Source organism: Chiloscyllium plagiosum, unplaced genomic scaffold (assembly GCF_037043375.1).
Source record: "Chiloscyllium plagiosum isolate Xiang-an unplaced genomic scaffold, Cpla_swu_hap1 HiC_scaffold_21, whole genome shotgun sequence".
In the NCBI taxonomy this organism is placed as follows: Eukaryota; Metazoa; Chordata; class Chondrichthyes; order Orectolobiformes; family Hemiscylliidae; genus Chiloscyllium; species Chiloscyllium plagiosum.
The window spans coordinates 48277785-48300463 of record NW_028270159.1 but is presented as its reverse complement, the minus strand read 5'-3'; the positions used below and the strand labels follow the sequence as shown (position 1 = coordinate 48300463).

General features: G+C 42.8%; 2 protein-coding genes across 3 annotated transcripts in view; one reads left to right on the top strand and one right to left on the bottom strand.

Moving 5' to 3' along the window:
- Positions 1 to 7781, top strand: part of fkbp15a (FKBP prolyl isomerase family member 15a) — a 100315-nt gene extending 92534 nt beyond the window's left edge. For both annotated transcript variants that reach the window (XM_087998541.1, XM_087998540.1), the window contains 2 exons: positions 961 to 1063; positions 3906 to 7781. In XM_087998541.1, coding sequence (XP_087854667.1) covers positions 961 to 1063; positions 3906 to 3983 — 181 coding nt within the window. In that variant the 3' untranslated portion in view covers positions 3984 to 7781. The remainder of the gene's footprint in view (positions 1 to 960; positions 1064 to 3905) is intronic.
- Positions 7782 to 10349: 2568 nt separating this feature from the next.
- lrsam1 (leucine rich repeat and sterile alpha motif containing 1) overlaps positions 10350 to 22679 on the bottom strand; it is an 89464-nt gene continuing 77134 nt past the window's right edge. The window contains 5 exon segments of the mRNA XM_043719876.2: positions 10350 to 13303; positions 19775 to 19922; positions 22285 to 22326; positions 22328 to 22383; positions 22386 to 22439. Coding sequence (XP_043575811.2) covers positions 19797 to 19922; positions 22285 to 22326; positions 22328 to 22383; positions 22386 to 22439 — 278 coding nt within the window. The 3' untranslated portion in view covers positions 10350 to 13303; positions 19775 to 19796.

Here is a 22679-nt window from a genome sequence, read left to right as displayed (position 1 = left end):
TTGTTGATCTCTGAGCAGAATATGGCCCATGATTGAGCAGTGGGATAAGGAATTCCAAAGGTATACAGTCTTTCGGGTGAAGGCGTTTGTCCTTATCTCAGTCTTAACCAACTGACTGCTTATTCTAAGGTCTTGACCCTTTTGCACTGCAGTGCTGGGGTAACATCCTCCCAGTATACACCCCATGTGAAGAAAAGTAGAGATTTTTTTCAGTGTTATAATGTTTGTCACTGAAGCAGTATCACATTTGAAAAACTGAACATCTGACTTGCTGTGTGCAAGTTGGCTACTTTTCAGTACAGGTATTAACTGCATTTCTAAAAGGGTAATTGGCTATAAAAGGCTTTCAAGTGTCCTTGGGTCATGCAAGGCACTATAGAAATGGAACAGTTCTGTTCTGGTGTCTGTGTTACTTTATTTTGCTGCTGTTTATATTTGTTAGGTAATGTTTTGAGGAATTCCCCTCATCTGATTTCTGACCAGTGACTCCTGCTTGAGCATGTGTCTGAGCTGGATCAGGATTGGCTGGGATGATGACTTTCTCAGTTGAATTTCCTCCTCATCTTCACCGGTGAAGATTGAGCAGTTCTGAGCTGCCAATTTTGCTTTTTGAAGAATCTTTCCCAGTGTTAGTCATGACTGGGTAAAGAATGGGGTAGAGCTGAAAATGTGTTGTTGGGAAAGCGCAGCAGGTCCGGCAGCATCCAAGGAACAGGAGAATCGACGTTTCGGGTATAAACCCTTCTTCCTGAAGAAGGGCTTATGCCCGAAACGTCGATTCTCCTGTTCCTTGGATGCTGCCGGACCTGCTGTGCTTTTCCAGCAACACATTTTCAGCTCTGATCTCCAGCATCTGCAGTCCTCACTTTCTCCTTAAAGAATGGGGTTATAAAGTAATCTCTGTTAGAAATGAAGAACAGAGACAGTGATCACTGACCTTGTGACCTTTTACTTTTTTAGTCTTTTCAGTGATGATGACGATGATGAGGGCTTGTTCAAACCGGTGACTCTGAAATCGGGAAAGCTGACCAAGAAGGAGGAGGAAGAGGATGAAGATGAAGTGGTAAGAAAATAGGGATTTCATTACTGCAACAGTGAGGGAGAATGGGAGCAGTGTTGCCGTGCAGGACTCTACCTTGGAAGGGAAGTTGGGAACCTGAGGGCTTAGCAATGAAGGGGGGCAGGGAAGGACAGTAGTGTAAAGGGGTGGGGGAAGGGAGGGGCCGTAGTGTAAAGGGATGGGGGAAAAGGGAGGGGCCGTAGTGTAAAGCGGGTGGGGCAAGGGAGGGGCTGTAGTGTAAAGGGGGTGGGGCAAGGGAGGGGCTGTAGTGTAAAGGGGGTGGGGCAAGGGAGGGGCTGTAGTGTAAAGGGGGTGGGGCAAGGGAGGGGCCGTAGTGTAAAGAGGGTGGGGGGGGGAAGGGAGGGGCCGTAGTGTAAAGAGGGTGGGGGGAAGGGAGGGGCCGTAGTGTAAAGGGGGTGGAGTAAGGGAGGGGCCGTAGCGTAATGGGAAGAGTTGTACAGCCCGGAAATAGACCCTTTAATCATTTCTTCCATGCTGACCAGATATCCTAAATTAATCTAGTTCTGTTTGCCAGCACTTGGTCCATACTCCTCTTAGCCCTTCCTACTTGTATACCCATCCAGATGCCATTTTAAATGTTGTAATTGTACCAGCCTCCTCCTCCTCCTATAGCACCTCATTCCATGCACACACTACCCTCTGCATGAAAAAGTTGCCCCATAGGTCCCTTTTAAATATCCCCCCGTCCCCACTTTAAACCTATGCCCTCTAGTTTTGGACTCCCCCACCCTGGGGAAAAGACCATGCATGTCTTTCGTGACAACACACACATCCTAGGACAGGTGAAACAAAGACACATGTGAGAATTCTTTGAGGCATGGCGTTCTAAACAGAACTCCATCAATAAACACATCAACTTTGATTCCATCTACCTTCCCTTGAAAAAAAGAACCGGAAATGACATCACCCACATTTAAGACTGATATCAGAGAGGTGGGACATACCACCAGCACTTCACTGGTAACTCTCACTGATGATGTTACCTAGTCATGGTGACAAAACGGCTGAAAACAAACCTTCAAGCTCAGTGAGCAAACTTACATACTTAACATCAACCTGAGAAACAAATCTTCTCAAAAATCGCTAATTTTATAATCCTTTATAAGGTCACCCCTCAGCCTCCGATGCTCCAGGGAAAACAGCCCCAGTCTATTCAGCATCTCCCTGTAGCTCAGATCCTCCAACCCTGGCAACATCCTTGTAAATCTTTTCTGAACCCTTGCAAGTTTCACAACATCCTTCCTATAGCAAGGAGATCAGAATTGCGCACAGAATTCCAATAGTGGTCTAACCAATGTCCTGTACAGCCACAACATAACCTCCCAACTCCTGTACTCAGTGCACTGACCAATAAAGGAAAGCATACCAAACGTGCCTTCACTATCCTATCTACCTGCGATTCAACTCTCAAGGAACTGTGTACCTGAACTCCAAGGTCTCTTTGTTCAGCAACACTCCCCAGCATCTTACCATTAAGTGTATCAGTCCTGCTAAGATTTGTTTTCCCAAAATGCAGCACCTCACAGTTATCTAAATTAAATTCCATGTGTCACTTCTCAGCCCACTTGCCCATCTGATCAAGATCCTGTTGTAATCTGAGGTAACCTTCTTCACTGTCCATTACACCTCCAATTTTGGTGTCATCTGCAAACTTCCTAACCGTACCTCTTATGTTTACATCCAAATTATTTATATAAATGACGGGAAAAGCAATGGACTCAGCACCGATCCTTGTAGCACAGCACTGGTCACAGGCATCCAGTCTGAAAAGCAATCCTCCACTACCATCCTCTGTCTTCTAGTTTCGAGACAGTTCTGTATCCAAATGGCTAGTTCTCCCTGTATTCCATGTGATATAACCTTGCTAACCAATCTACCATGAGGAACCTTGTTGAACGCCTTACTGAATTCCATATAGATCACATCCACTACTCTGCCCTTATCAATCCTCTTCGTTACTTCAAAAAACCTCATCAAGTTTGTGAGACATGATTTTGAACACACAATGTCATGTTGACTATATCAAATCTGTCCTTGCCTTTCCAAATACATGTGAATCCTATCCCTTAGGATTCCCTCCAACAACTTACCCACGACCGATGCCAGGCTCACCGGTCCATCGTTCCCCGGCTATTCTTCACCACCTTTCTTAAATAGTGGCACCACGTTAGTCAACTTCCAGACTTCTGGCACCTCACCTGTGATTATCGATGATACAAATATCTCAGCAAGGGGTCCAGCAATCACCTCCCTAGCTTCCCACAGAGTTCTAGGGTACACCTGATCAGGTCCTGGGGATTTATTCACCTTTTGTGTTTTAAGCTGTCCAGCACCACCTTCTCTGTGATATGGACATTTTCCAGGGGTTGCTATTTATTTTCCCACATTCTGTATCTTCCATGTCCTTCTCCACAGTAAACACTGACGCAAAATACTTGTTTAGTCTCTCCTATCCTGTGATTCCACACATAGGTGGCCTTGTTGATCTTTAAGGGGCCCTATTCTCTCCCTAGTTACCCTTTTGTCCTTAATGTATTCATAAAATCCCTTTGGATTCTCCTTAACCCTATTTGCCAAAGCTATGAGGGGGTAAATAACTTGGATGTTACAAAATATTGGATGTTGGGAACATATATATGATTCCAGATCTAATTTCTGTAGCAGTGACTGTGCGCCAAAAGTTTTTAAAAGTGACCCCCCCCCGCCTTTCTATTGCTTCAAAATCCTGATTGTCAGTTTTTCGTTTGCCACCCTCTATTTCCCTCTCTTCCCCCGCCTTCTCCCATCTCTCATTGCGCTCTCTCTCTCTCTATCACTCACACAGAGTATGAAGGGCCGCCCACCACCAGCACCCCTCTTTGGAGATGAGGATGAAGAAGATGATTTTGATTGGCTTGGATAAGGTCACCTCTAAGATTGAGTGTAATTACTGTGGAGATGGAGAACCAGAAAGGATCCTGCCTCAAAGACCTGCCTGAAAACACAGTGCTTATTCCCTGTGGAATTTCATATTCTGAAATTCTCTCTGATTGTAACCTACTGGGCACAGCCTCCTGGTGAGAGGTTGTCTGGAGTCCAAACAGAAGGAAATTGTGGATGAACTTGCACTGACTCTAAACCACACTGGTATTGTTCCTAAACATCATATGACTTTGTTGCAATCAGATTTCCTTTTTAATTCCTGCTGAATTTCATTAAATTTTTACTGCTTAAACAGCCAGAGCTGTTGATAGCTATTGGACAGCCCGATGCAACACAAGGCAAGTAGAGACTGCTTATTAACTTTGTTATTGTAACTGCCACAGTCTGAATATCAAACTTTCTTCATTACATTCTGTCATTTGTGAATGATGCTCACATGGGGAATTAAGACATTTTCCTTGTGTTGGGTGCAGCATTGGTTTGGTCCAAAATAAAGTATCTCTGTGCCTTAATTTCCAATCACGTGGTGCCCACCCTACACATTTTCACTCCTGTTTCTTGACGCAGCCTACTTGGGTGGAACTCATTGTCTTCAGTTGTACAGCCTGAACTGAAATTTCTCCAAACCTCTTAATTTCTTTACCTTTCATCTCCTGTCCAATGATATTTCTGAAAACATTCCTCTCTGCTCAGATTTTGGGTCATGCAATCTAATTTACCTTAATGTCAAATTTTGATTGACTTTTGAAGCCTAAATGTCCTTTTGTTTTAGATCCGTTCATGACCATTGTAGAGATGTTGAATGGAGTGATTTGAATTCCTCAAGCCAATCTTCAAGAAATTATGCAACAAGATTTCAAGTTTTACAACTTTACTATAACAAACGAAAAGCAACCTGGCCTAAGCATTACGTAACAGGCAGTTAATGATAAGTTAATTAAAAAAAAATCTTAACATGACCAATAACCTCATGCCATATATACTTGACATATATACTCTGTACTTTATAGTATGGTTTCCATAGACCTTCAGTTGTTAGAGAAAACAGGCCTGTTTCATGCTGTTTCCATTCGATTTACATAATCCATTTTGCTGAATTATAGTTTTTCATGGCCATTGTCCCTTGGTCTTTGAATTCTCAAACCAGTGCACTGTGGTGCCAGCTTTGCCAGGGCTAATCCTGTAGAGTCTTTACAGTGCTATGGAATGCGTACCTCCGATTGGCAACTCACCTCCCTCGTGTCTGATCATTCAAATTCTCTCTCTCTCTCTCTCTCCCTCTCCCCCTCCATGTACCATCCAAGCCCTCTTCCTGTCAAAGTGATCTAGATAGTGTGATTGAATGTACCATTGGGTGGTATGGTGGCTCAGTGGCCTCAGCGCCAGGATTCCATGTTCAATTCCCGCCTCGGGCGACTGCCAGTGTGGAGTTTGCACATTCTCCCTGTGTCTGCGTGAGTTTCTGCTGGGTGCTCCAATTTCCTCCTATAGTCCAAAGATGTGCAGGCGAGGCGGATTAGCCATGGGAAATGCGGGGTTACAGGGATAGGGTAGGGGATGTGGGTCTGATGGGATGCTCTTCAAAGGGGCAGTGTGGACTCAATGGGCCGAATGGCTCGCTTCTACAGTGTAGGGTTTCTGATTCTATAGCTGAATTTGCCAAATTAAACAAGGAGAGGTGGTGAAGTAAGTTGGTCGTGAGGAAGTAGAGTCTGCAAAGGAAGAGATAGAGGTTAGGTGAGTGGATAAAAATTTTGGCAGATGGACTATTAGTGGGAAACTGAACTTTGGCTGGAATAATGTAAAAGGCAGTGTACTACTTAAATAGAGAGATTGTTGATAGAGGGATCTGGGTGTCCTGGAACATGATTCACAAAAAGTTAGTATGGAAGGACAATGTGATGAGGAAGACAAAATGTATGTTGATGTTGCTGCAAGGGGAATGGAACGTCAAAATATAGAGCATTTGATTTCAAATGTGGAGTACTGTGTAGTTTTGGCCTCCATATTTGAAAAGAGTAGATAATTACTTAGCATTAGAAGCAGTTCAGCTAAGGTTCACTTCTCATTCTATGGATTTCTTGAGGTTGAACAGGTTCAGACTAGTACTTGTTAAGAGTTTGGAAGAATGAGGTGATCTTACTGAAACACAATATCATGAGGAAACTTGGGAGGATGTTTCCTTTAATCGATGGACCAGAGAAAGGAGATATAATTAAAAAATAAGTATCCTTTTTAAAATTGAGATTGGGAGAAATGTATTTTGAGGGTCATTAGTCTAAGGAATTCTTCTCCCCAAAAAGCAGTTGAGGCTGGATATTTGAATATCTCCCCTTTTGAAAAGTCTTCCCTTTTCTCATTTACTATTTCACCTGTAAATCTTGGATTCTAATCTGGCCAAACATCCCACACTTGGTATTCTTCCAGTTGAGCATCTTTATGTTTGCTGTTTGCCCTTTTCCATATTAAGGCTTTAAACCTTGATGCCACAGGCATCAATGCTGGGTCCTCAGCTATTTACACTTTTCTCTTTCTTTACATCATTAGTATGAAGACGTGCAACTATATAATGCATCATGTTTGCTGATGATACTCCTCACCTAGTTTAGTGAGTTGTGGGCTGCAAAGACTGGTTGTGAGTTAACAACTGGACGGTCATAGGGGGAAATTATTCATATTGGTTGTAAGAGTGGAATTGCTAAATATTTTCTAAAAGGTGTGAGACTGATGTTCAGAAATTGGTATGATAGAGGAAGCATGTCGGTACAGCAAGCAATTTAGAAAGCAAATGGCAGATTGGGCTTTGGAGCAAAGGAATAGTCAAGGAAGACCAAATTTGGACTACTGTGTGCAATTTTGGTTGCCATATTTATCAAAGGATTTTTTTTTTGGAGAAGGTATAATGAGTGTTTATTAAACTGGTCCTTTGGAGATATGGTTATCCTGCAATGAGATGTTGATAAATTGGGCTTTTTGTTTTGGAGTTTTGAAGGATGAGAAATTATCTCATTTACACATCCAAGATTCACAAAGGGTTCGTGAGGGTAGAGCTTTTTTTATTATTCATTGACAGGCTTGAGGGCCTTGCTGGTTGGGTCAGCATTTATTACCCATCCTAAATGTCCAGAGGGCAGTTGAGAGTCAGTCACATTGCTATGTCAGAAGTAGGCCAGACCAAGTAAGGATGGTAGATTTCCTTCCTTAAAAGACATTACGGAACCAGATGCGTTTTCCCCCCAACAATTAGCAATGGATTCATGGTCATCATTACACTCTTAATTCCAGATTTTTATTAAATTCAAATTCCATTATCTGCTGTGGTAGGATTCAAAACCAGGTCCTCAGAACATTACCAAAGTCTCTGGATTAATAGTCTAGTGATAATACCACTAGGCCATCACTTCCCCAATGCTGAGAGATTGTTTTGGCTGATTGAAGTATGCTTCCATGTTTTAGATTCCTCAAAGGAGTGAGATGAGAAATTATTTAACTTAAAGGGTTATGAATCTTTGTAATTTTCCCCACAGAGGATTGTGAATGCTAATCTTTAAATATATTTTGGGCTGAGAAAGGGGTCTCAGGGAATCGAAGAATATTGGGAGAGGGTATAAGGGGGGTAGAGTTGAAGCCCAGAGTCAGCCACCGTCACATTAAATTGCAGAGCAGGCTGGATGGGTCATGTGCCCTACTCCTGTAGTATTTCTTGTATTCCAGGAAAAATGTGAAGAAAATATGGTGGGTGAACTGCATGATTATGAATAAATACATTTGATTGAAAGTGTTGTGTAATGGAGTATCCCATTTCCAAACGAAAATGCTGTAGCATCTGATGCCCACAAGAGGCTGGTATGTGCAGCTCAGCAATCTCCACATGGTTGCCTCACATTAGCAAGGAAGTAAAACCATGATTTCACATCACACAGTAATTCTGACCACAGAATGAGTAATTCCTGTTGATCTTCATTGGTATTGACAGAGGTTGATTTTATTTTCACTGCACACCGCATATTTGGCTATATTCCTAGCCTCTGTCTTTCTCTTGTAGCCACTGTGTTTATATAAATGGTTTGGTTTAGTTTCTGGACACTAGTAATCCCCAGAATGTTGATAGCAGGGGACTGATGATAATGCCACTGAATGTCGAGGGGTGGCAGTTAGATTGTCTTGTATTAGAGATGGTTATAACCTGGCATTTGTTTGAAACAGATGTTACTTGCCAGCCCTGGCTGAAAGTTCGAATGGCCATTCAAGTGCTATAAAATATAGATGAGGACCTCACCAGGCAGAAACCTGCAGCTGCAATGTATATTGGAACTCTTTGTTGTCCATAACTTCTCACACCCTTCTAACTCTTCATTAGGGTACCCCAGTGGAATTCTGCCTATAAATCCTGATGCTTGCAGTTGTTCATTTTTCAACATACCAATACAAACCTTATTGCTTCTACTCTGAGTGACTGAGGTGAACTATGGAGAACTGTGGAAGGAGATCACAGGCTTGAAAAAAGGTAAAGAGGCTTTTGAGAACATTTTAGCCTCCTTTATTAATCCTTCTTTCAGTCCTTGTCCAAACTGCTCCGGTTCTGACTGAATGAATTTCATTTAGTTGATGAAAAAAATAAGCATATTCGGCCAAAGGTTGTGACTAGATCACAGCTGTCTGGTTGTGGGTAGAGTGCAATTCTTTAAAGTCTTTGATAATGATGTCTAATTGTCAGATCAGTGGAAAGTGAAGGAGGTTGAAACAGCATAAAGTTAGTTTGGTTGTTGCAGATGTTGTTCATCTGCAACAACCAACCAACTTGCAATACTGTTTAGACTGGGCTAGAGTTTTACAGTATACATGATACTCAGTCCTAGGGCCAAGCATTCAAATCACATTGTGGAAGTTAGTGGAATTTAAATCAGAAGTACATCTGTTCTTAAATCTGGTTTACCACTTTCCTTCAAAAAAAAACCTGACTCGAGACACAGCAATGAGGTTGATGCTTAACTGTACCCTGAAATGGCCTAGCAAGCCACTCAGCTAAAGGTTAATTAAAAATTGGCATCAATCACTGGCTTTAGCAGCAGCAGCAGCCATCACGGGAATAAAGAAAAATATCTCTAAACCCACATTTGGACAGCCTCTTGCATTTTGTTGCTGGGTGCCCTTGTTTTTCTGTCTTGACTACAACAAAGGTCGGATGGCGTCTGACCACACTTTACTGAAGGTCAGGACACATAGCCACACTCCCCATTCAAGCAGATGAGCTCATAGGGAGAGGAGTTAATTATTGCTTCTGATGGAAAAACAACAGGAATTATCTGCACTGCTTTTACAGACTTACCCAACCTCATCTCACTCACTTCCTAATGATTAGTAACCCTGATCTCATTCTAGCATTCTTTGTTCAAAATTTTGTGCCCTTTCTCCTTTAAAGGCTCTCCAAAACTCCCCTACTTTACCATGGTTGTAGAACCCCTCCATAGCTCAGCATTTAAGGAGATGGTTACACTTCCCACTCCAGCAGTGAAGACATTTTGGTGCAGTACAGAGAGGTTGCTTTACTGGCAGTGACATTTTTCAGCTATGATATTAAATTAAGGTCCTGTTGACTCCCACAGGAGGAGTTTGCCTTCATGCCATAGCTGATATTAATTCCTCAGTTAAGTGCACAAGAATAATCTGCCATGCACATAAGTTAGTGGCTGCAATTCCTACAACAGCACTTTATCAACCAAACCACTTTGGATATTAGAACATAGAACAGTACAGCACAGAAATGGCCCTTTTGGCCCACGCTGTTGTGCCAAACATGATGCCAAATTCAACCAATCTCTTCTGCCTGCCCTTGGTCCATATCTCTATTCCTTGCATTTTTATGTGCTTATCTAAGTCCCTTGAATGCCCCTATTGTATCTGCCTTCACCAGACCCCTGGTTGCGTGTTCCAGATTCCTACCACTCAAAAAAAGCTTGCTCCTATATCTCCTTTGAAGCCCCTACATCTCCTTTGAAATCCCCACCTCCTAGTATTAGATGGGGATATTCCTGAAGTTGTGAAAGAAAACATATAAACACAAGTCTTTTTTATACAAATGCAAGTTGTAACTTGAACCATCTCCAAATACTTTCAATTCTAACACCACAAAGAGAATAACTAGTATATTTTAAAAATTCCATTCAACTTACTCCATGATTTTTCCATGCCCATCAGTATTCATCTGGGACTGTTCATAACTGGTAACTCAAAACGTCCAGAAAAAAGTAAGAAGGTTCCACTGGTAATCCCAAGTATCTAAATTAAGATCAGAAACTGCAGAATTCACCCAAAGGCAAATGACAAAGCAGGATCCAGCACGGTGCATGCTTCATTTAAGACCTTTATTGTGACAAAGACTTTTCATTAAGATCACTATTTTTAATGTACATATAATTGAGTATTGAAATTCATAGCTTACAGCAAGATCTTTATTAGCAGCACTCTCTCTATTCCTGATGAAGGGCTTTTGCCCGAAATGTCGATTTTCCTGCTCCTCACATGCTGCCTGAACTGCTGTGCTTTTCCAGCACCACTCTAATCCAGAATTTGGTTTCCAGCATCTGCAGTCATTGTTTTTATCTTAGCAGCACCTAAGCCAATGCACACATCCTGAAGGGACAATTCAATAAATAAATATCTGAAAACATGCTTTACATTCTAGTATTGAGTTCAACATGCAGCTTCTAACTATCTCTTGGGAGAAACATAGGAAGAAACCTTTAATGCAGGATACCACTAAGTGCAAAAGAAAATAAAGCAGTGGTTGAGTGACACCAACCTCTGGTTTGAAAAGCCCTTAAATTCAGCAACCCTTAAGAAAAGAATGAATATGATAAGGGCAGGAATCTTTTGTAATGGGACTAGTTCCTTGAGACATCTCCAATGACACAAGTAAATCGTGGTGGCTCAGTGGTTAGCACTGCTACCTCACAGCACCAGGGACCCAGGTTTGATTCCAGCTTGGGGCGATTGTCTGGATTGTGGGAGGAAACCCATGCAGACACTGGCTGAATGTGCAAACTCTACACAAATATGTGCAGTTAGACGCAAATATAAAGGGCTAAATATAGCTCATGTTCTAGTAGTTTTCCATCAGGGAGAAGTAAAACTATTTAATCAGGAGGTTATTTCGGGAAAGAGAGGCCATCTCACTGAAAACTTCCTGGTTGGGTGATGGAGAGTCACCGAGGGGGCAGCAGAATGAAAAATAAAATATCTATTAAGAAAATTTCACAGCAAGTATTAGAATTGACAAGCATTCATGTTTACAGTTGCTATCTGTACAATTGTACAAAGAGAACAGTAATTACATTATGAACCAAACAGGAAGGCTACAATTCAATATATTGCACAATAAAACCTTAGTCGGGTTAAATTTTTTTAATATAAAAATAAACAAAATTATTTGATGGTTTTCATATAAAATTACAACACAATAAAACAATTTAACACAATCCTCACAGCAGCTTTCTGACATAACACAAAGACAAAATCCAAGGATAAGTACAGCAACAATTGGCCAGTCATTGGTGATCGGAAAGTTGTTAGAAATAATAGTTTGGGACAAAATTTGCAGTCAGTTGGACAAATGTTGACTAATTAAGAAAATCTAGCACATATTTCTGAAGGGCTAAATAGTGTTAGATTAGTCTAAGTTTTGTTATGGTGACAAGGAGGGTAATGTGCATATGTGGTGTAAAGGAACTTCAAAGAAGGCATTTGATAAAATACTCATCAGAAAAATTGAAGCCTATGTAATAAAACACAGTGACATGGTTACAGAATTAGCCGAGAACCTGGAATCAGTGTTTTTCAGGAATACAGAAGGGTATATAGTTGGGTTCCTCAAGCGTCACTATCAGGACCATTTTTGAGGTATATTAATGACCTGGGCTTGTATAAGGCACATTTTCAAAAATTGCAGATAAAACAAAACTTGGAAATATTGTAAATTGTAAGGTGGTAAGTGACAAACTTCGTATCCACAAGTTGACGACTGGCGAGATATGGCGCAGATCAAATTTAAGGCAGAGAAATACAAAGTGGTACATGTGAAAGGAAGAATGAGGATACGCATGATCGAAAAGAAAGGATACTACAGAGCTGCAGGAGCAAAGGGCTGAAGTATACAAATAGTTGAAGATGATACAGCAGATTGAGAAATCATCAATAAGGCATACAGGATCTTGGGCTTTAAAAATTGAAGCACACAGTACAGAAGTAAGTAGTTATGGTAAGTCTTTATAACACAATGGTTCAGCCTCAACTGAAGTATCCAATTCTGGGAACCACAATTCAGGGAAGGTGTGAAGGTGCTGCAGAATCGTGCTGCACACGATTTAAAAATGGCACAAAAGATGAGAGGTCAGTAATATGGCTAAATTTGGTGAATCTAGATGTGTTTCGAGAGATTTGACTGAAGTGTTAAAATCATGAGGGATTCTGGATAGAGCAGAAAGTGTCCTCATTTATGGAATATCTAGAAACCAGAGGAGTAGATTGGCAAAAGAACTAAAAACAACACGAAGAATAATTTTATATTGTAGTGAGTAGTTAGGATTGGGAGTGCACAGCTTGAGAACTGCAGTGGAGGCAGATTGAGTTGTTGCATTCATAACAGAATTATACAGTGATCGGAGGGGAAAGGATTGGCAGGACTATGAGAATAGGGCAAGAGAGAAGGATGGAGGTGGGCAAACTGCTCTTATTGGACGCTTGGACACAATGGATTATATACCCTCTTTCGGTGATGTAACCATTCTATAGTTCGAAAGGTCCTGCTTTACGTTTGATCTGCAGATCGCTGAGCAACTGTATGTGGACGGGTTGGGTGAGTGAGATGATGGGCACAAATGACACCGCTCAAGCTGACTGCACACCCACCTGAGTTCTCTGCAGATTTGCTGCACCAATTCTCAGTGGAATTCCAATGCATTTCCATGAACAAAGGAGACAAACAGCAGCAAGAAAACAAAAGTCTTAACTGTTCGATTACAGTTTTCTGCTCCTCGCCTACTCAAGGAGTTGGGTTAAATCCAGTTACTACGTCAGGTTACATCTCAGTAGAATAATACACACCAATTAACATCACTGCCAACAGCATCCAGGCTCAACCAGAAGAAAAGGAATTGTCCACCTCAGCCTGGAAGCTGCTCCACATGGTCTTACCAGAAGTAAATGCAGCCTGGTTTATTTGTGTAGGGCAGCATAGCTAGAGAAAGAGGACACAAGGCACCAGCAGGCTGTGAGATGAAACAGACGAGGTTGCAGGCAGACCTGTGGACACAAAAGTGTGAAGATAAGAACTCATGAAAGAGAACAGGACACTAACAAAAACAGAGTTCCTGACAGTGCGGACTGGAAAAGACAGTACACCATAGAATTAGAATAGCTCAGCACAGAAGGAAGCTGATCAGCTCTTTCAAGAAGCAATCCAGTTTGACTCACTGCCTGAAACTGAGCTGTCACTTCAAAAATATTTAGATATGCACCTGTTATAGCCTACAGGCACACTGATCAAGAGCTGGAGGGTTTTTAATTTGGAAATAGAATCATAGAGCTGTACAGCACGGAAACAGACTCGTCAGTCCAACTTGTCCATGCTGACCAGGTACTCTATTTATATAGAGTCCCACCTGCCAGCACCCGGCCCATATCCCTCCAAACCCTTCCTATTCACATTCCCATCCAGATGCCTTTTAAATATTTCAATCGTCCTCTGGCAGCTCATTCCATACATGTACACTCTGCCCGAAAAAGTTGCCCCGAGGTCACTTTTCAGTCTTTCCCTGCTCCCCTTAAACCTTCTCCCCTGCCCCAACTCCAGGGAAAAGACCTTGCCTATTTATCCTAGAACTCTGTGGGAAGCTAGAGATGTGATTGCTGGGTCTCTTGCTGAGATATTTGTATCATCGATAGTCACAGGTGAGGTGCCAGAAGACTGGAGGTTGGCAAATGTGGTGCCACTGTTTAAGAAGGGTGGTAAAGACAAGACAGGGAACTATAGACCGGTGAGCCTGACCTCGGTGGCGGGCAAGTTGTTGGAGGGAATCCTGAGGAACAGGATGTACATGTATTTGGAAAGGCAAGAACTGATTCGGGATAGTCAACATGGCTTTGTGCGTGGGAAATCATGTCTCTCAAACTTGATTGAGTTTTTAGAAGTAACAAAGATTGATGAGGGCAGAGCAGTAGATATGATCTATATGGACTTCAGTAAGGCGTTCGACAAGGTTCCCCATGGAGACTGATTAGCAAGGTTAGATCTCATGGAATACAGGGATAACTAGCCATTTGGATACAGAACTGGCTCAAAGGTAGAAGACAGAGGGTAGTAGTGGAGGCTTACTTTTCAGACTGGAGGCCTGTGACCAGTGGAGTGCCACAAGGATCGGTGCTGGGTCCTCTACTTTTTGTCATTTACATAAATGATTTGCATGCAAGCATTAGAGGTACAGTTAGTAAGTTTGCAGATGACACCAAAATTGGAGATGTAGTGGACAGCGAAGAGGGTTACCTCAGATTACAACAAGATCTGGACCAGATGGGCCAATTGGCTGAGAAGTGGCACGTGGAGTTTAATTCAGATAAATGCGAGGTGCTGCATTTTGGGAAAGCAAATCTTAGCAGGACTTGTACACTTAAATGGTAAGGTCCTAGGGAGTGTTGCTGAACAAAGAGACTTTGCAGTGCAGATTCATAGCTCCTTGAAAGTGGAGTCACAGGTAGATAGGATAGTGAAGAAGGCGTTTGGTATGCTTTCCTTTATTGGTCAGAGTATTGAGTACAGGAGTTGGGAGGTCATGTTGTGGCTGTACAGGACATTGATTAGGCCACTGTTGGAATATTGCGTGCAATTCTGGTTTCCTTCCTATCGGAAAGATGTTGTGAAACTGGAAAGGTTTCAGAAAAGATTTACAAGGATGTTGCCAGGGTTGGAGGATCTGAGCTACAGGGAGAGGCTGAACAGGCTGGGGCTGTTTTCCCTGGAGTGTCAGAGGCTGAGGGGTGACCTTATAGAGGTTTACAAAATTATGAGGGGCATGGATAGGATAAATAGACAAAGTCTTTTCCCTGGGGTCGGGGAGTCCAGAACTAGAGGGCATAAGTTTAGGGTGAGAGGGGAAAGATATAAAAGAGACCTACGGGGAAACTTTTTCATGCAGAGAGTGGTACGTGTATGGAATGAGCTGCCAGAGGATGTGGTGGAGGCTGGTACAATTGCGACATTTAAGAGGCATTTGGATGGGTATATGAATAGGAAGGGTTTGGAGGGATATGGGCCGGGTGCTGGCAGGTGGGACTAGATTGGGTTGGGATATTTGGTTGGCATGGACGGGTTGGACCGAAGGGTCTGTTTCCTTGCTGTACATCTCTATGACTCTATGCCCCTCATGATTTTATAAATCTCTAAGGTCACCCCTCAGCCTCTGACACTCCAGGGAAAAAAGCTCCAGCCTATTCAGCCTCTCCCTGTAGCTCACCCTCCAATTCTGGCAACATCCTTGTAAATGCTGGAAATGTTAATACTATTTGGCCCATTGTACCTCCTCTAAACTCCCTGCCTTTCACTTGAAAGGTGTGCCCCTTTTTATTGATCCTTTGACTGAGGGGAACAGCTCCTTTCATTTCACCCTGTCCATCCCCTTCATAATCTTAGACACTTCTATCAGATCTCCTCTCAAACTTCTCTGCTCCAACGAAAACAACCCGAACATATCCAGCCTCTCGCTGTAGCTGACACAAACAATTAATTTAAGTCAGTCATAACTGTATGACTCAAACTCCCAGTCATGATATACCTCCAAAAAGGGCAAAAGGTACTACAAACAATCCAGAGCTCCCTGGACAATTGAAGAGGTGGAGAGTAAGAAGCAGATAAAGCATGCTAATGTCCGCTGGACAGCGCAGTTGAAATTCTGCCTGAAAATGGAAGGTTCAAAGGGAAACTGAAGCAGCAAATAAGGGAGGGAATGAAAAGAAACTGACAGCAAGCTTTAAAGTAAACCTATAAATCTTTCCAGGTATAAAGTTACTGAAAAGGTGATAAAGGTGCAATAGATCTGATTAGGGGCCAAAAAGGGGATTTATTCATGGAGACAAAGAACATGACTCTTACTAAATAAATACTTTGTACCAAGGAAGATGCTGCTGCCCAGGTCATGGTAAAGGGGAAAGTCATTCAGATGCTTGAAGGGTTAATAGAACATAGAACATTACAGCGCAGTACAGGCCCTCCGGCCCTCAATGTTGAGTTGACCTGTCATTCCAATCTGAAACCCATCTAACCTACACTATTCCATGTACATCCATATGCTTGTTCAATGACGACTTAAATGTACTTAAAGTTGGCGAATCCATTACCATTGCAGGCAAAGCATTCCATACCCTTAACTACTCTGAGTAAAGAAACTACCTCTGTCATCTGTCCTATATTTATCACCCTTCAATTTAAAGCTATGTCCCCTTGTGCTCACCGTCACCATACTTGGAAAAAGGCTCTCCCTGTCCACCCTATCTAACCCTCTGATTATCTTGTATGTCTCTATTAAGTCACCTCTCAACCTTCTTCTAACGAAAACAGCCTGAAGTCCCTCAGCCTTTCCTCGTAACACCTTCCCTCCATACCAGGTAACACCCTAGTAAATCTCCTCTGCACCCTTTCCAAAGCTTCCACACCCTTCTTATAATGCGGTGACCAGAACTGTACACAATACTCCAAGTGCGGCCGCACCAGAGTTTTGTACAACTGTCGCATAACCTCATGGTTCCGGAACTCAATCCGTCTATTAATAAAGGCCAAAACACTGTATGCCTTCTTAACAACCCTGTCAATCTGGGTGGCAACTTTCAAGGATCTGTGTACCTGGACACCGAGATCTCTCTGCTCATCTACACTACCAAGAATCTTACCATTAGCCCAGTACTTTGCATTCCGGTTACTCCGACAAAAGTGAATCACCTCACATTTGTCTGCATTAAACTCCATTTGCCACCTCTCAACCCAGCTCTGCAGCTTATCCATGTCTCTCTGTAGCCTACAACATCCTTCGTCACTATCCACAACTCCACCGACCTTAGTGTCATCTGCAAATTTACTAACCCACCCTTCTATGCATTCATCCAGGTCGTTTATAAAAATGACGAATAGCAGTGGACCCAACACTGACGCTTGCGATACACCACTGGTAACTGGACTCCAAGATGAACATTTCCCATCAACCACCACCCTGTCTTATTTCAGCAAGCCAATTACTGATCCAAACTGCTATATCTCCCACAATCCCATTCTTCCACATTTTGTACAATAGCCTACTGTGGGGAACCTTATCGAACGCCTTGCTGAAATCTGTATACACCACATCAACCGGTTTACTCTCATCTACCTGTTCGATCACCTTCTCAAAGAACTCAATAATGTTTGTGAGGCACGACCTATCCTTCACAAAACCGTGCTAGCTATCCCTAATCAATTTATTCTTTTCTCGATGATTATAAATCCTATCTCTTATAACCTTTTCCAACACTTTGCCAACAACTGAAGCAAGGCTCACTGGTCTATAATTACCTGGGTTGTCTCTACTCCCCTTAACCACATTTGCTATCCTCCGGTCTTCTGGCACTATTCCTGTAGACAATGACGATTTAAAGATCAATGCCAAAGGCTCAGCAATCTCCTCCCTGGTTAAATTGATAAGGACGAAGTACTGAATGTGCTTAATGTTGATAAGGCATCATGACTAGATGGGATGCAGCCAAGGATACTGAAGGAAAAGAAGAGTGGATATTGCAGAGACATTGGTTATAAATTTTCAGTCTTCCTTGGACCCGGGATGGTGCCACATAACTGGAGAATTGCAACTGTCACACTCTTGTTTAAAAAGAGGATGTAAAGAGGAATCCAGCAACCCACAGCCAGTTCCACTCTCATGTTGGGGAAACTTCTGGAAACAAGACTTCAGCTCAAAATTAGTAGTCACTTGGGGCAGATATAGGTTCATAAAAGAAAGCCTACATGGGATTTGTTAAGGACAAATCACGTTGCCCTAGCTTTCTTGATGCACTAACAGAGGGGCTTGTTGAGGATAATGCTATGGTTATGGTGTATATGGACTCCCAAAAGGCATTTGATAAAGTGCTGCACAACAGTCTTGTAATCAACAATATAGCTAATAAAAGGGTCAGTAGCAATACAGACACAAAATTGGCTATGTGATAAGAGACAAGACGTACTGGGAAATGGATGCTTTTCAGGCTAGAGGAAGGTTTGTAGTGAAGTTCCCAGGATTTGGTGTTGACCCCTTTGCTTTTCCTGATGTACACTAATGATTTTTATTTTTATTCATTAATGTCTCGGCCATCATTTATTGTCCATCCCTAATTGCCCAGAGAGCAGTTAAGAGTCAACGATATTGCTGCGGGTCTGGAGTCAAATGTAGGCCAGACCAGGTAAGGACAGCAGATTTCCTTCCCTAAAGGTCATTAGTTTTGACGCGTTTTTGACTTACATGATCGCCATTAGACTAACCGTTTTTAATTCCAGATGTTCTTATTGAAATCAAATGTCACCATCTGCCATGGTGTGAATTGAACCCCAGAACATTAGTCTGGATTACTAGTCTCGGAATATCACCATTACACCTCCCTACTCTAAACTTAGATCTTGGCACACAGGTCGCAGTTTCAAAATTTTCACGAGCTGAAATGTGGAAGCATTGTAAATTGTGAGGAGGATGGGGACAGCTTGCTTGAATGGGTGGAGAGGCAGGAGGTGAAAGTTAATGCAGATAAATGTGAAGTGATTCATTTTGGTAACACGAACATAGAGGCCAGACAAAATAAAGGACACTATTAATTCTAGAGGAAGTGCAGGAACAGAGGGACTGTTGGGTGTATGCAACATTGAAGTTGGTAGGAGGGGATTAAGAGCAGTTAATAAAACATGCAGCAATCTGGACTAAATCTACAGGGGCACAGAGTAAAAATGCAAGAAAGTAACATTAAACCTGCATAAAACATTGGTCAGTTTCCACTGGTTCCAGGCACCATTAGGGATGTAACAGTGTTAGAGAAAGCACGGAGATGATTCACAAGAATGGCTCCAGGATGAAGCATTTCAGTTTTGAAAATAGATTCAAGAAGTTGGGATTGTTTTCCTTGGAGAGTGAGAGTTGAAGATTTGATAGCAATTTCCAATCCTGAGGGATGTGGACATGGAAGATACGGAGAAAATGTTCCGACCGCTGTAAGGATTGAGAACGAGATTTAAGGTAATTGGCAAAACAAGCAATGGAGACTGGAGGAGAAACACTCTCAAGCAGCGAGTGATTAGGATCAGAAATGAGCTGCCCGAGAGTGGTCGAAGCATAGTCAATCAATGCTTTCAAAATGGAATAGAAACAAAGTGTTGGAAATGCTCAGCAGGAGAGAAAGAGAGTTATTGTTTCAGGTTGAGGTGATCTTTCATCAGAACCAATTCTCAACTCAACTCTCTTGTTGCTTCTTATTTGCCACCTTCTCTTTGTACCTTTGAGTCAACAGACAGCATCTGTGGGTATACCCAGGGTGGGGTACTGGGCAAGTCTGACACCAGTAGGCATCTCCTAGAGTGAGTGGAAGCAGTTATCATACCCTCAGCAACGGAGTCAAACCCAGGCCCATCTCTGTGCTCCTTGCCACCTCCAGAAGGCGGGGTACAAATCAGCAGGCAGCTTTTGAGTTACTGCAAACCTTGGAAAGAACACGTACGTTGGAGAGGGACAGGCCCAGCTCAGGAGGTACGATAGATGCGAATCTTTTGCTCAATATCCTTCCGGCAGAGGGGACAGGTGGACAACTCAGCTCCACATGTCTGACAGCAACAAACATGACCACATGGCAGGAAAATCATCTGACTCTGACAAAACAAAACAGAGAGAGAGCTTGTTAACACCTGCAATCCAAATGATATTCACAAACAACCCTTTGCCTTTTTAAAGTGTTTCTCCTTTGGCTATTTTCTAATCAGCCTGTTCAGAGATATTTTGGACAACTCTGAAGCTGGTGCGACTTGAAGTTGGGCCTCCTAGCTCAGAGGTGGGGTCACTACCATATGGGAACAGATTGGCCTCAGGAATCACTGGAACAGCTTCTTAACTCAGCCTCTACTTTCTGCGAGAACTGGGGCACAGACAGATGGGAACACCACCACATGCAAGTTCCCCTTCAGTCCATACTCTTTTCTGATTTGGAGATATATTACCATTTCTTCAGTGTTACTTCATAACAGCATTGTACAGCCATAAGCTGCTGTGGTTTAAGACATTGCACCAACTTCAAGGGTTAAGTAATAAACACTGACAATTGCAGTAACTCCCAATACCCAGACAAAAGAAAAACTAACTGGTGTTCAGAAACTGCTGGAACATACACAAATTCTCCACGCCAACTGGAAACCAATCTGTATTGGTACTTAACCGATCTGCAGTCAGTGATGTCCAAATCCATTGTTCCCTCTTTCCCTCATTCGATTATCAAACCTAATCTTACATTAAATGTGGTCAGACATCTCACTGTCCCCTGACCTAGCACTAACACTAAGATCAATAAAACTTTAAAGACTGCAGCTTACAAGAATAGAACAGTAAAAAAGGTTTAGTATCATTGGAGACTAAATGTAGTTTGCCATGCACAGAAAATGATTGCACTGTGATGACTATGAAACTATCCATAGACGGTCAGCTACAACCTACACGGTTCTATAATGCTATCCCATATACAGAGATGACTGTCTCTTGGGATGATCAATTCCCAAACCATGGGCAACATCACACAAGTGTGGATCTCATGAACAGCACAGGATAGGAGGGAGATGTAGCTGGGAAAGGAACAATCATCTGCCGTGAGATGTCAGGCAAAGTCCTGGATGCTGTCTATAAACAGAGATATTGGTTCAACCTGTGAGTGAGAGAACTTGGCCTTAACCGGTAAACGGCAGTCCATAAAATTCCTTATCCAGCAGGGGTCTGTATCCGGCTCATCATAGGAGGCAAGATGGAGTCCACCAGAAACATTCATTTCTATTCAACAGCCAAGATCTAATTTACCCAGCTCCCTTGTTTACAGCCAAACAAAGGCTCTTTGAAAAACAGCCTCTGGATTTTTACACTCTCAATAATATGTATTTTTATAGCAGCTTTAATGTTGCAGCCATCCCATATCACTTTGTAGCAGCAATAGCAAATAGAAGTCGACAGGCAGTCTCCCCTGGAGTTAATGGCAGGGAGACAATAGATGTCAACTTTAAGAGGCATCTTAGAGGACCAAAGAGAAGACGAGGTTTAAAAGCTGGTTTCCAGAGACAGGGAAGGGTGCAGGGGCCAGAGGAGGGTATGGAGATAGGGAGGGGATGTAGGGACAGGAGGATACACAGATAGGGAAGGGTGTAGGGGCCAAAAGGAGAATATGGAGAAAAAGAGGTGTCTAGAGGCTGGAGAGGGTACGCAGATTTGGAGGGGTGTGGGGGCCAGAGGAAGTTACAGAGATAGGGACGGGTGGGTAGGGGTTGGAGAGTAGTGCAGAAATAGGGAGGGGTGTAGGGGCCAGACAGGGTACAGAGATAGGGAGTTGGTTTGGGGCCGGAGATGGTTACAGAGATAGGGAGAGGTGTAGGGGCCAGAGGAGGTTACAGAGTTAGGAGACTGACAGGGTACAGAAGTAGGGAGGCAGTGTAGGGGCCAGAGGAGGTTACACAGATAGGGAGGGGTGTATAGGCTGAAGGAGGGTACAGAGATAGAGAAGAGCAAAGGGAGGGAGTTAAAAATAGCTGAGAACATTTATAACTAGAAGCTGATATAGGTAAGGGATAACACTTGAATAGAACCTGCTGAGCATTAGGATATGGGAAATTCAGTGTTAGCCTCACTCCATCCTCATATCAGTAACCCTCTTCAGCGTGGCCACTTGCTGCGATCTTTGTAACCCCCACGAGCCTGGGCTGTCTTAAACATCCACTCCCTGCCTTTACTACACCAATGAAAACTACAATCTCCTCCAACTTTGACCAAGCTTTCAGTGAGATCCCTATTGTCTGCTCCATTGATTATGTCTCCGTTTTATGATATCCTCCTCCTCAGGTCATTTTACTGTGTTGAAGGTACTAATAATACAATCACTGGACACAATGGCCTCCATTATAAGACAACATGAGGTGGGAAGCTATCTATATGAAACACCAAGATTATATCGTTCCGTGTTTGAGCCACTGCCAGCGACCTTACCTCTTGCTCCAGACAGACAACACATTCCAACTGAGCCAGGACCCTCCTCAGAGACTGCAGCAGGACTGGAAGGTGTTGCTTTATCCTCCGAGGGAGCACTGGCTGGCTCTCACCCACATCTGCAGCAGTTTCCTTTGTTGGGACGAGCTCCTGATCTGTACAGGTGAGAAAAGATGCACGAGTTAGCAGGTACAGCACCAGAACCTTCTGTACCAAACCCTGTCTGATCAGCAGCTTAAGTCATTTGGCTCCTAGGGGTGGTCTCATTAGACTCCATCCCTTCCTGTATCAGTCAGACTAGTGCCTTTTGCACTAAAGTCGTGGGACTGTCAAGGATGCATCATTTATGCTGTGTCCAATTCTACCTAGGACAGGTAGATAAAGAGAGAGAGAGA